Source organism: Vanessa tameamea, chromosome 16 (assembly GCF_037043105.1).
Source record: "Vanessa tameamea isolate UH-Manoa-2023 chromosome 16, ilVanTame1 primary haplotype, whole genome shotgun sequence".
NCBI lineage: Eukaryota > Metazoa > Arthropoda > Insecta > Lepidoptera > Nymphalidae > Vanessa > Vanessa tameamea.
Genome location: NC_087324.1, coordinates 11,306,781 through 11,321,576, shown reverse-complemented (window position 1 = coordinate 11,321,576; position 14,796 = coordinate 11,306,781). Strand labels below are relative to the sequence as shown.

Sequence of the window (14,796 nt, the reverse complement as noted above, 5' to 3'; positions counted from 1 at the left end):
CAATGGTCAAGCAAATATCAATGTTTTAAGAAATATAAGTTTAGCGAATTGCGAGAGCAATGTTTGTGATGAAATTAATATATTTAAATTATACTAAATTGCGAATAACTTAAAAGCGCAACATAATTACTTTTTTTACTTTATATATTATATAGCACATAATGTTCTGTAGCACCCTCTAAGGTTTTGTTTTTAAGTGGTAATTATAACAATTGTCATGGGCTCCTATTCAAAGAAAAGTTCAGCTGAATGGTTTATCGACCAGATAAATGTAGAGAATGCAAAACTCATGGCTTTCGTCCTTGTTCTTGGGTTCATTGGATACCATGGAATACTGCACTTACGATATGGTATGTATATAAATAAATAAATATCCTTCTGTTACTCTTAAATTATTTTAAGTTCTTGCAATTTAAAATAATGTAAGAGTTAACTATTTTAATACACTTAGCTATATATTAATATTCTTTAAATATTATAATTATCTTATTTAGGTATTGTATGTATATATTTCTTTATAATTTATAAAAGACACACCAAACAGTTGGCTTCTTCTTGTAAATTCTTATTGTAAATTTTTCAAATAAGAAAATTGTTGCCTTTTTTTTATTTAATAAAATGTGTAACTTAAAGACAGATTCTAATTATGATACACAAATATGTTTTTAATCTGTTTTATATGAAATGCTTAAATTCAGTTTTTAAAGATTTTTTAAAAATCTTTTGCATGTGCTATTAACATTTTAATTATTTATCTTAAAATGTACATAGGTATTATTAGTTAATAATGAGTTTTTTTTTTATTTTTAACAAATTGCTCTTTTAAGGTCCAGATTCTTGCAATTGGTTGTTGTCATCTGGTCGTTATAAAGGAGATCATGAATGGCAACCATACGGCTGTATGTTGCATAAATACTCAAAGACGTAAGCATTTTATAAAATTCTACATTCACATAAATGTTACAATAATAGATATTTTTTTATAAAAGATTTTCTGTTGTCAACTATGACTTGTGTGCCACCCATACTGAGAACACTCTTAACTCTGACCTGCCTCATTTATGGTGATGGGAAAAGGTGCATATTGTTGTCTTCATCTATCTGCTTGTCTTTGGGGGAGAAAATTGGTGAAAACACTTACTATTTTTTTTTTATTTGGGAAAAAAGCAGTACAATATTAATATAAATAAAAAAAAAAAATTAATACATAAAAACCAGCAAAATTTACACTCAATATTGAGTATGCTATTTACCTTACTCTACAAAGAGAAGACTAGTAACCAACCCCTCCAGAGCTTGGTGTTGCCTAAATATCTACCATACTGCATATTTATGATACCCATATACCCAATGATAATTGTTATTTCAAATCACCTCCACCCTCAGATCTTGTTTGTACTTTTACATCAGTGATCATTGAGACTGACATGATATTACCCTATCTGTCCAGAATTGATTTGACCTAAAAGTAACTTAGTTTGATATGACAATTTTTTCAGAGATGCACGACGATGTTTGCGATATTTAGCATTTTGGGGGAAATACAACAGTTTTGCGTTTATAGGAGACTCGAGATTAGAACAATTATATGAATACTTTATTGGTAAGTAAAACTTACAATACTTTACTGATCAGTTTTGATTTGGTTGGTATTAATAGTGATTGCATGCATTTCTTGAAGTATTTGAGTCTTTGAAATGTGAGAAAATAAATAACTAGTATGAATAACATATTATTATGTAAATAAATAGCAAATTATTGAACATTACATAATTTTGTTACCATATTAAAATAAAAAAAATTAAAAAGTTAAGGAAAATATAAAAACACATGTAAATTTAAACACACATTAATAAAATATGTAATAAATACATATAAAGTTCCATGTATATAACATGCCATTCTGATAGTCATTTTTTTTTTTATTCTTAGTTTCTCCACTTTAGGTTTCACGAATTTATTAATAAATATTAATAACACAATAAATAACAATTTTATACATTTTACACTTTGTAATTCCAAATTTAAATATACAGCAAGGTCTTTGAATTTTTCTCTGAGATTATATTTGTGTATTTTACTATGGTCTGTACAGATGGTTAGTCTTTGAGATTAGCCGCCATTGCGGTAATTCGGTCAGGTGGATAGTATGACTATTGAAGTGGCTTAGTCAGCGGCGGATTTACATATTTTCCAAGTATAGGCTGTTTAATTTTAACTGCCCTTACACCCGCACGTACGAATATTCACCTTCATCAGCTATATATAGCTTAATTTGAAGATTATCTATGTGTTTTTTTATATAAATATTTAAATAAAACGATAATATCATTCGATTAACATTTCGAAATAATTTGGTCCAATTAAAATGAAGTTTTTGAAGCAAACCTACCTTTGAAGAAGAAAAATATCACTAAAAAGATTTTGAACTATCTTTTGATTTACATATGTCGTCTTAGTTTTTAAAAGTATCTAAAAAACATTTGGCGCTTATTTTTTGCCAACCATCCAATCTTTCATCTATTGGTTCAATCTACTCATCTTATATATATATAAAATATTTTATGTTTTTTTTTATGTTATAGATACGTGGGCCGGCAAATGGGCCACCGGATATTAAGCGGTCACCACAGCCCATAGACATAGGCGCTGTTAGAAATATTAACCATCCCCTATTTCGCCAATGCACCACCAACCTTGGGAACTAAGATGTGTATGTCCCTTGTGCCTGTAGTTACACTGGCTCCTTCAAACGGAAACACAACAATAGCAGGTTTTGCTGCCCAGACGGGTTTGCACAAAGCACTACCACCAAGAAATTAAATCAAGGATTCATAATCCGTTACTGTCAATTTATTCTAAGTCTAATCTTAGTAAACTTGCGTAATAAATTAGTTGATTGACGTGTATTATTAGTTGATTAGTATTTCTTTATTTTAGGCGTACTTAAAACTCGAGTGGATATCGATTCGTCCTACTCGACCAAAGACCACCACATGCCGAACTACACATACATAGATAACAAACTGAGGTTATCCGTTACGTTTATATGGAGCGACGATGTTTCTAGGACAATGGTTGAGCAGTTTAGGACATGGTAATTTGTTTTAAACGCAATTTTCTTTATCATGTCCAAGGTAACACGTGGCAAGTCAAATTGTGTCGAATTATATAATCCTTGGCTAATATGTTGCACTGGTGTTATACGTAAATGTTTCCTAATAATAATAATAAAAAATACAATATTATTTATGTATATTCTAATAGAAATTGGCATTCTATCCTTTTAATTTGATAATAACAATTTATTTGTAATTATAATTTGTACTCATTGACTCAAGTATTAAAGTTCATTTTGAATTGCAGGCAATATTCGGATAGTCCTCCATCGGTGATAGTAGCCAGCACGGGGTTACAGTTGATAAAGAATCGTAACACAACAGAACAAGCGTTAGAAGAATACAGGAGGAACCTCACGCAGCTAGTTCAACCGATAGATGCCCTCGCAGCTCGAAAGACTCGGGTCCTATGGAAGCTATCGGAGTCAGTCGACACGACGAAGATAAAAAATGACGTGAAGATTACGAATAGTGATATTGATGCGTACAACAGAGCGGCTGTGGAGGTAATTATAATGTCCTGTGCATATATGTAGTGACTGATAATAATCTCTCGTTTTTGGGGTCGATTGTCAGGTGTCAGGTATAAAAATGTAGCCTATGTCCTCCTGTAGGTGACCTCCGTAGTTGAGTAGGGTGTACACCGGTTTTCATGGGTACGCCACTCCGAGGTCCCGGGTTCGATTCCCGGCCGAGTCGATGTAGAAAAAGTTCATTAGTTTTCTATGTTGTCTTGGGTCTGGGTTTATGTGGTACCGTCGTTACTTCTGATTTTCCATAAGTGCTTTAGCTGTTTACATTGGGATCAGAGTAATGTATGTGATGTTGTCCAATATTTATATTTATTTATGTCCTTTCTTGGTGTTCGAACTTGCTTTATAACTGCTAACCTAGTACCAAAAAGCAGTACATAACATTGTTGAGTTCCGGTTTGAAGGGTGTCGGAGCCAGAGTAAGGGTCAAACACAAGTGACAATATTTTAACTGCCACGGTTGGTGACGCGTTGGCAATGTTAGGAATTGTTACTTTCAGCGCGATTGTCTATGGGCGGTGGTTACTTGCTATCAAGCGTCCCAAATGCCACGTACGCTCAAATACTTTTTGACTTTTCCAGATCTTACAGCACAGTGCCACAAAACTTTGGAACTCTCCTCGCTTAGCAGCCGCTGCCGCTTCATCATCAGACGGCCTCTCCATAAGCCCCACGGCGTTGCGGCACTCCGCGCAGATCCTCTTGAACATGTTCTGTAACGACCACATGAACTTCAACGACGGCACGTGTTGCGCTCAACCGGAGCCCTGCACGCAGTTACAGCTGTTGACGTTTGCTCTCTTCCTGCTCTGGTGAGTTATTCTCTCAATTATAAGATGTATGTGTACAGGCAGGGCCGACTTAGCCCACTCCGGGCCCCCTAGGGCACACGAGAATATGGGGGTGAATCCTTGTATTTATCGTATCAAAAATGGTTTAGTAAATATTTTTTAACAATTTAATTTGTATAGCCCGTTGAGGGACTTTTCTCCTTGATTCACGTGGTAGTGTACTGTACATCCAGTATTATTAAGAAAATAAACTATCGTATAAGCAAATAAATGGCGGCCCTGGGTACGTGCCTCATATGGCCATATGGTAAAAACGCTAGTATATACAGAGTGTTCTATAAGTTTTTATTTTGTAATTTATCCGAGTGTAGAGACATAGAGTGCATTTGCGTTTTACACTAGTGCACTATAATATCCTGCACAGTTGGATAGCCTCCTTTGAGTTCAAAAACACATCGTAATAAAAAAATATGTATGTATGGAAGGAGCTTGTAAATGTCCCATGGCTATTAAAATACTTCCTCTCTAGGAATCGCTTTGGAACTTATTCCAACTCTTGCTCTAATGGGAGTTGGTGGATATGTCGCAGAATTTCATCCAACAACATCCAATCATAAAAATGTATGCATGTATGTTTGTCCTCTATCCGTTGAAACATGCAACGGATTGTAATGAAACTAGTGAGTTGATCAGCGTAGGCTTGCGAAGGTCGTTTGTCCACAAAATCCTTCGATCGGTAATCGGACGGTTGGCTATTTGCGAATAAAAATTATCATCTCGTGACAAATATGTTATTTTTCTAGTGCAGTGCTAACCAGCATACAGTACATATGGCGCTGGTCGCAGAACATCAAACAGAGAATAGAGGGATACTCATTGGTCAATCAGAACGCGGTCGAAACACCCTCAGCAATGGCAGCCCTCGCCAAGCTTGGCATGATTATGGCGTACTTCTATCTATGCGATAGAACTAATTTCTTTATGAAAGAGAATAAATATTACTCAGAGTGGAGTTTTTGGTTGCCAGTCGGCTACGTGTTCGCACTTGGGTTATTTTTTACAGACGAGTCGAGGTCTAGTAGGTGAGTGATCTTGAATTCTACTTTAGTATAGAAATTTAATTCACGTTTGGGAGCGCTAGCACAAAACTTTTTTTACTTGGTGATTTGTGCTAGCCCGCCTGGGTAGGTACCACCCACTCATCGGATATTTTACCGCCGAGCAGCAGTACCTGGTGATGTTGTGCTCAAGGGACATCTTAGGAACATCTTAGTTCCCATGGTTGGTGGCGCATTGGCGATGGAAGGAATGGTTAATATTTCCATTGTCTTTGCTCGTCCGCCTACCTTTGACATAAAAAAGGGCGTTGCGACTGCATTGGTTGGATATATTGTGGCTCATGTGAACGAGTAATTAGGAGAATTAGAGACAAAATTATATACTCAATAGTTTGAAATAGCCATTTAATAGCGCGGCTAGCCTTTTCATTAAGCAGCTCGCTTTAACCACATGTCTAAATGTCAACTAGCCGAGTACTCATCAAAACGTACTACCGCGTAGGTAGACGATGCTCAGTGGTTAAGTGTCAATATTCTAGGATAATGCAATCGTGATTATTTATATTACAAATGTCGTTAAAGTATACATATTTTTTTTTAACCATATATATATATAATAATTCGAACATACTGCATCCTTTTGATGATGAATGTTTTACATGCCATAATTATCAAAAACAAAAATATAGTATGTTGTAATTATAAGAGGACATATGCCGAAGAAATTGCGTTTTTAACGTCAACGAAACTACACTGACGGATTCATAAACTGCATCAAAGTTCAGGTTTACTTTCGAATTAATATTTTTGATAAGTATGCAAACTTATTCCAACCCTAAATATGGATACTTCGTCCGAACCAGCCGCTCAAATCGACCCGTCGTGACGATCGATTTATTGTTTCTCTTCCCAACGAAATCGTTTCCAGTAAACATCAAAGCAAAGCTGAATGAAGTGCGTGGGGTACACGTTAGTGCACGAATAGTAAGATGTCTTAAGAAACCGGCAATCACCCCTTTTAGAACAGGAAATGGTTCAAAGATGTCTGCAGCGCACCTCCAAGCTCGTTTAGTATTTGCTCTTGCAGAGCAGTGGCCTCCATATTGTTCGCCGATGAGTGTAGCACATGAGTTTCGCAGAAGAATCTATCGGTGATGTAGGGAGAGATATAGTCAAATTTGCATTGAGGAGCGTGTTCCTTTTGAAGGCGGCTAGTGTACCATACACGAGGGGTGGAGTGGCATTTCGATGATCGGGCGAACGGAACTTGTGTTGTGACAAAACATTGGAAGAGGTTTGATGGCACAACGCTATACATCAGAGGTTTTAGAAGCTCACGTGGTACCTTACATGGGATTAATAGGCGAAAATTTTACTGTTATGAAAGATAATGCCCGACCCCACCCCACTGCATAATTTCGAATGTGAATATTGTGAAGATGTTGAGATACGTAACATGAAATGGCCCGCATGCAGCCTGGATTTTCATCCCATTGATCATTTTTGGGATAGTTTAAAAAATGCTTTTTAACGCGAGAAATCCTGTACGGCCAGAGGGGCAGTTGGTTAAGAACAGCTATTTCACAAGAATGGAACAATATTGCTGTAACCCTAATCAGATATATGAAGAACCGATTAGAATCTGTAATAACTTGATGGAAAAACATCTTATTTAAAGAAAAAAAGAACCTGTGCTTCAACTTTTTTTAATTTGTAAATACTATTTTTCCATACATTGAAATCGAATGGACTTTTCCAGTGTACAAACATACATTTAGGGATATGATGCTACGCTGTTATGAAGTTAACGAACCAAACTATAGGTTTCAGTTAATTTTGTATAAAAAGTTTGAATGCTTGATTAAAATGCTTATTTCAAAGGCGTCTTGAACATTGATGTAGTTAATGTCCATCAGTGTATCATCGGAAATTTGGAAGTAAAATTATATAATGAGAAATATATAAAATAAATAAAGATATTATGTTAGTAGTGTACAATATAGCTGAGCTATCAGCAAACTGCATGGAATGCGTAAATCTAAAGTTTGTTAATCTTTATTCCTTTTTGGATTGAAATATACACGGTTGAATCGTGCTGCTCAATAAAAGGATTTCGCCTTGCAATTTACAAGATCTATCTCTTGAGAACGTCAATGACATTGAATTTCACGATTCAAACTTTTAATCATTTCATTGAAATGAATATATAAATTTTTGTTTTCAGTCATTCGAGAGTACTAAATCGGGACCAAACCAATGAATGGAAGGGTTGGATGCAGTTAGTGATCCTGGTATACCAAGTCACGGGCGCTAGTAAAGTCCTCCCTATTTACATGCTAGTGAGGGCACTCGTGTCCTCCTACCTCTTTCTCACTGGTTATGGACACTTCTATTACACTTGGAAGACGGGGGATACTGGCCTGGTTCGCTACTTCAGAGTGATATTCAGATTGAATTTCCTAACAGTCGTGTTGTGTCTGACGATGAATAGACCTTACCAGTTCTATAGTTTTATACCTCTGGTCTCCTTTTGGTATACATTGGTGAGTAAATTAAGAAATTAATTAAGTAAATACTGGGCTAAAGTCTAATCTCGTGCTAAAGATAAGCTTTGGAGATTTTTTGTTTTAGTGGAGTTGGTGGATAAATATGAAAAGATTTTTTCTTCGATACATGGAAGCTTTTCTGAGGATGTTTTCTTTAACTGTAACATTTATTTATTTATTCAGAACATCCAACAGAAGTAACAATAGTTATGCGGTATGAAACACTTGAAAAGATAAAAAAATAAGTTATGGTATATGGTTAAAATAATTTGCTATGGTTAGCTATGGTTAGTTAGAAGAATAACAGTTTAATCTAAGCTAAGTTTAAAACAGACCTTGGAAACTATGTCATTATGGCAGTTTTGAACGCCATATTAATGCCATGCGTACATATTAATGCATGCGTATTCAGTGCTGATGTATAAATTCTTTTCAGATGTTCGTGATCTTCGCTCTCCCACCACACATAACCCCATCTTCAAGTCACACTATGGAAACGAAGCCGTACCAGTATCTCTACATAGCAATCAAAGTGATCGGTCTCCTCACCATAGTGACGGTTCTGTACATGAGCGAGGTGTTCTTCCAGAAGATATTCGTGACGAGGCCCTGGAAAGCTTTATTCGTCAACGCAGACGATGATATACATCAATGGTGGCTCGATTGGAAACAAGATCGGTAAGTTATAACAAGTTGATACAGTACGCGACATGAATGGTGAGCACAACCTTCACCCGCGCACATTTATAGATGTCTTTGGAGGGAAGAGGGGGCCCGGGGCTCCGAGCCCGCACGCGATTGGTCCGTCAGTCCATGTTTGTCGTCTATTCAAATCAAATCAAATCAAAATATACTTTATTCAAGTAGGCTTTTAAAAGCACTTTTGAATAGTCATTTAACAAACTATTTAAACGGTTTGGAATGTAGATTCTACCGAGAAGAATCGGCAAGAAACTCAGTAGTTACTCTTTTTCAACATATAAAAATATAGTCATGTTAGTTAAATACAATTATATATGTATGTTATCTCTCCTGTCTGGAAGTCAACAAGTATCAACTCCACGCTTTTTTATCATCAATATAATCTTGTATCGAATAATGTGCCTTCTTTACCAATGTATTTTTTACAATTTACTTGAATGTATGAAACGGCAAAGTTAAAAATGTCTGCGGAATTTTATTATAGAAGCGGTTACCTTGCCCCAAGAATGATTTCTTGACTTTGCGGAGTCGGAAACTTGGCGTTCTAAGCTTATCCTTACTTATTGTGCACATACAATGATTATCACTGATTTTATCAAAGTGATCAATGCTACTGTGAATGTACATAATATTGTTGTAAATATACTGTGACGCAACAGTGAGTATTCCTACTTTGTTAAAAACACCCCGAAGAGAGTCTCTAGCTCCAAGATTATAAATAGACCGGATTGCTCCCTTTTGTAAAATAAAAACAGATTCAATATCTGCAGCATTACCCCAAAGTAATATGCCATATGACATAATACTGTGAAAATAACCAAAATCTATCTAGTCTAGTATAGACGAGCGGTATCAATATCAGTTAGTTGTCTAACTTTTCTAACCGCGTATGCTGCGGAGCTGAGTCTTCCTGTCAGGGATGATAAATGAAGACTCCACTGAAGTTTGGAATCCAATGCTATTCCCAAAAAAAACCGAGGTGTCGGCTACATCAAGACGGCCATCATTTAAAGATATATTATAATTTTGCTTTCTAACATTGGGTAGGGTAAAAACTACACATTTTGTTTTTTGAGTATTCAAAACTAAATTATTCACTGTAAACCAATCGTGTATCTGTGATAATGCACACACACAGTTTTTTCCCGTCTACCTTAAAAATCAGTGAAGTATCGTCAGCAAACAACACTATATCACAAATACCTTTAACATAAAAAGGAAGATCATTTATAAATACTAGAACGTAGATCCAGAAGAATTTATGGCATTAATGAAAACTTGCTGGACTCTTTGAATTTATTGAATTCGCACTTGTCACTCGGCTGCTGTAATTCGGCCGAAAACGTATAATGGAGAGTGTGAGCGCGAACTTGCCCTAAAAACTTCCGCCAAAAGCGAATTATCTATCTCAGATGATATTCGCAGATAGGCCGATATATTACGTACGTACGAACGAACCGCAGGTACTCGATGACGTACGGCATAATGTTCGCGGCGGCGTACCTGGCGGCGCAGCGGCAGGGCGCGGGGGGCGCGGCGGGCGTGGCGGGCGCGGCGCTGGGCGCGGCGGGCGCGGCGGGCGCGGCGCTGCGGGCGGCGGGCGCGGCGGGCGCGCTGGCCGCCTACGCCGCGCTCACGCTGCTGTGCGCCGACAGCTCGGCGTGCGACGAGATCCACAGCTACGTGTCGTTCCTGCCCGTGGTGGGCTACGTGGCGCTGCGCAACGCGTCGGCCGGCCTGCGCGCGCGCAGCTCGGGCCTGTTCCGCTGGTTCGGCTCCGTCACGCTGGAGCTGTTCGCGTCGCAGTCGCACATCTGGCTGGCGGCCGACACGCACGGCGTGCTGGTGCTCGTGCCGGGCGCGCCCGTGCTCAACCTCATGCTTACGTCCTACGTGTTCGTGTTCGCCGCGCACGAGATCCGCAAGCTGACCGGCGTCATCCTGCCGTACGCGGTGCCGGACGACTGGAGGTTGGTGCTGAGGAACTTTGCGATCTTCCTGGCGATCCTGGTGCCGATCGGTATACACGATGGCATGTTTTGAGAGTTGAACTTCGGAAAGGTTCACTGACGTTTACGAAGTCTGTGCGGTATGAAAGTCGCGGCGCGGCAATTAAGTTATACTGAGGTATGATTCGATGATATGGTTCGTGAAGTGATAATCGAAAATGTCGTATCGTAGTTATACACGGTCTCACGGTATGATAAGTGAATCATTTTTTTCTTACGAAATTTTATGTTTTCAGTAAAATTTCACAGAAATTATAAATATTCAATTTCAAAAGTCGTTAATCGTTAAATTTGCTCATAAAATAAATAATTTATTTTTAAGTAATGCATGGCGTTAGGCATGTCGATCTAATAAAAATATAATTATAAGTTGGTAAAAAATTAATATAAATTAAAAGTGCAATTTAAATGATTTTTATTATAACTCTATAATAATCGACAGTAACAATTATTCTTATTTTAATTGCAAAAATTTTAGTACAGTCAACATCAAAAATATACGTCATTGCGTACGAATTTCGGGCTAACAAAATAAAAAAAAAAAATCAGCTTGCGTTTTACACAGTGCAATATACTTTCTAATATGATTAATATTTTTTTCTACTAAAAAATGTGCTGTTGTATTTATTTTAAAACGTTTTTATTCATAATAGGCTATTTGACTGGTTTTAAAATCCACTGGTTAAGGAACCCAGTAAAAGTTGTTTTTATAATTCTATTACATATTGCTGAAAAATTCCATGTTTAAATAGCGCGCGAAAACGCTACTTTGACAATATGGCGCTGGAATGGGGTCGGTGACGTCACTTGCCTGTGTTGTAATCTGTGGCACATATAATCCACATACAGTAGACAAACGAGGTTAACAAGCAAGTGTGTCATCATATACCCGACCTATCAGGGGCGATTTGTGTCACGTGACAAACGTTTAAAAAAATGCATTTTTATTTATGGATTTTTGAATAAATCAATTATTACTTTCAACTTTCGTTAATAAATAACCATTTTTAAACTCATAATATATACTGATTACAATTATTGACACTTTATTTTTTTGCATTGTCAAATAGCCTATTATGCGGTAAGTGAGGATAGAAGCAAAGCATTTTAATGTTTGTAATGAAGATTAAGTGAAGTATGACAATGGACAAGTGTGTCTTCCTTGCGAGGCTGATTGTACTTAAAATAGTTAAACATTAAGTTGAAGCAAGCGTGTCTAGTATCAAATTTTAACACCTACATATTTATTATTAAAATTGTTATTATAGAGTCGGTTTAATTTGTCTGTATATATGTAGTTGTTTTTTTTTTAGAATATGTTTTCTGCCAGTCATAATATTTATATAATAATTTAATTAAATACTAGGCTTCTCTGGTAATACGTATATATAATGTTTATTTAAATACGTGATAAATGTCAACAAAATTTAGTTTATAAGATCAGTGAAATTTTTAATTTGGTTTTTTACATTAATAAGTTTTAATTAATTAATTTATTTTCATTATTAAAATTAAACAACACCGAGCTTTCGTGTGTTTGAATATGTTATCGTTCAATTCGTACTTGACGGTTAACGGTGACCTGTCGTGTCTGTGACGTGAGTTTCCAACGCACATTAGAGCATCGTGTTAGAGATTAAGACTTTCAAAATCTTCTTATGTGAGAGAAGACCCTCGCCCAGCTTCGGTACACTTACAACTTTACTTGATAATCATATTTGTGTGTAACTCGTGTCGGTATAAATTTTTATTTTAGTTTACATATCGTCCTAATCTTGAAATAAGTACAGATAAGTTATCGCAATCGTTGTTTGATGTGTGTGTGTGTTTTTTTTGTATACTGTATATGCGTGTGTGAATAGAAATGTTTACAAACATTTCATGGCTGCGAACGAATATTTTGTTACAATTGTCATTGGTCTACTTGTGATAGTTACAATTTCTGAATATTTTGGTTAAATTGTACGTTGCAGTGGTACTAGCTATAAACATAACTAAATTTTAATTTTATTTTCGTTTACAAGATAGTCATATTGCATATGTGAATTATTTGAAAAATACGTATTGTTTAACAATTATACTTGCATAATAAATTTAAAAACGACCACATGTATTTAACTAAATTACCTATATAACATTCGAGGTACGTGTGAATTATTTCTGATGTACAAATGATTCAATATCGACTAGGCTTATGTCCGGTCGCTAAGAGAATGCGTTCTTAAAATATCGTATGGACGATGTAAATTTGTAGCGGCGAATAGTTTTTTTAAAATCGATATAATTATTTGAAATTAATAAATGTTTATATTTTGCGATATTAAGGAAACAATATTTTTTATGTATACTCCGCTTTGACAAGGTTACGTCGACTGTTTATGTTTGTAATGTATCAATAGTCATAACCAACTGACTGACGTCATGAACGCATTTTCTTTGCGGATGAACTTTAATATTGGTTCATCCTTTTATGTTTGTAAATGTATGCTAAATTAGTAAATTAATCTGTAAAGTTTGGAATAATTTATAATGTGCGGCGCTAGCATAATGGAAAAAAGTATATTTATCATTGTATAAGTGCCACTTGATTGATAATATAATTTTAATTAACACTTATTCACCTTGACGCAAATGTTTGGAAGTAGCACAATGAAAAGATTAGTACACAGAAAACAGTTTAAACTGTCACTATTAAAATTATGTAACAATATTATATTGAATAATTTGGATTATCGTCACTGTTAGTGCAAAATGTTGTAAGTGAATAATCTTTTATAGCTGCAAACTTAATAAGATCATATGTAATCTTTTTTATCTTTAGTATTCAATTTAATAGGATAGCTATATAATTACATTATAAATTCGTATGTATGCCATAGAAACAGCAAAGAAAAACAAAGTTTGATTGCCATGTAAAATATTGCTTGCACATTTCACATACGACCTTTTGCACTAGCAAAGTCATTCTTTACTTAATGTGGGTAATGTTTGGTTCATATTCCATTTTATTTTATTATTGTTCAATTAGCATCAATTCAATTAAGAATAATTTCAAATAAAGACCATGTGCATAATATATGTGATATCTAGAATAAGGTCTGTATATAAAAAGTATTTAATTAGTATCACAGAGTTTGGAGTAGACATTAAATATAAAATAACATAACATACGTCCTATTCCTTATTTGAATTAAAAAAATCACTAGAAACAATTATTAACTTTATTAACTGTATATCGTACAACAGACGTTTAATGTGGACTTCAGTTAAAATTTAATAAAATCTGGTATTTAAAATGGGAAATAATTTGTGTAAATAATGTTTCTGTTACCATTATTATTTACATTATTTGCATATTAATTAATTATTTAATTAGTTAATACATAATAATTGTAAATAACTTTGTTATTGCAATTAATGCAATTACTGAAATAAATATATAGCGGTTTAAATTCATCTTTATGAAGCCGTAGCGACACCTACGCAACTTCCTACCTCGCTTGAATGCAGATATATGGTAGTAGCTTAATAACTGATTCTGCATCCTGATTATTTGATCATTTGATGCACTTTTTAAAGAGGTTACATGTAAGGCTTTATGTTGTGATTTTATATTAGTTTCACCTGCAAATTGGGTTGTGTAAAATCAAAGGCTTAAATTTTATGGTAGGAACAAATATTAGGGTAATTTTTTTTAAAGTGGCATTTCTGACATTTATAAGATTTAATTGATTTGTTCGTATATCGGAACGTTTGGATATAACTTGCCTGGTTAAGTAGCCGTTTTTGATAAATAACATAAATGTTATCGTTTATTCGCAATTTATGTCGTACAATCTACATATGTAATTTAGTTTTACTATATCTGGTACATTTTTCGCCTTTGATTTTATACAACTCGAATTTTAAGACGTTTCAAGTGCTTTCAATATTAAGATTGACGCGACGTAAAATTAAAAGTTTCGAAAAAAATATTGGTTATGAATAAAAAAGCATTTTTTTTAAAAAAGGGTATACGATAATAGTTGCCTTGATTTT

The 14,796-nt window shown here is 35.1% G+C and overlaps 1 protein-coding gene across 1 annotated transcript; it reads left to right on the top strand.

Annotated features, from left to right (window-relative positions):
* The first annotated feature begins 4 nt into the window (after positions 1–4).
* Positions 5–10,919, top strand: LOC113394248 (N-acetylneuraminate 9-O-acetyltransferase). Its single transcript, XM_064217344.1, has 10 exons — positions 5–350; positions 828–924; positions 1,500–1,603; positions 2,941–3,097; positions 3,367–3,625; positions 4,235–4,464; positions 5,247–5,525; positions 7,726–8,044; positions 8,484–8,725; positions 10,213–10,919. The coding sequence occupies exons 1-10, from the start codon at positions 218–220 to the stop codon at positions 10,790–10,792; spliced, it is 2,400 nt and encodes a 799-aa protein (XP_064073414.1). The 5' UTR covers positions 5–217; the 3' UTR covers positions 10,793–10,919.
* Positions 10,920–14,796: the final 3,877 nt, after the last annotated feature.

Bases quoted from the DNA above. Each gene is read 5' to 3' on its own strand.
- LOC113394248 (XM_064217344.1), top strand. From the start codon at position 218: ATGGGCTCCTATTCAAAGAAAAGTTCAGCTGAATGGTTTATCGACCAG. The intron at 1,604-2,940 runs GTAAGTAAAACT...TCTTTATTTTAG, and splicing joins ATTATATGAATACTTTATTG to GCGTACTTAAAACTCGAGTG. The intron at 5,526-7,725 runs GTGAGTGATCTT...TTTTGTTTTCAG, and splicing joins GACGAGTCGAGGTCTAGTAG to TCATTCGAGAGTACTAAATC.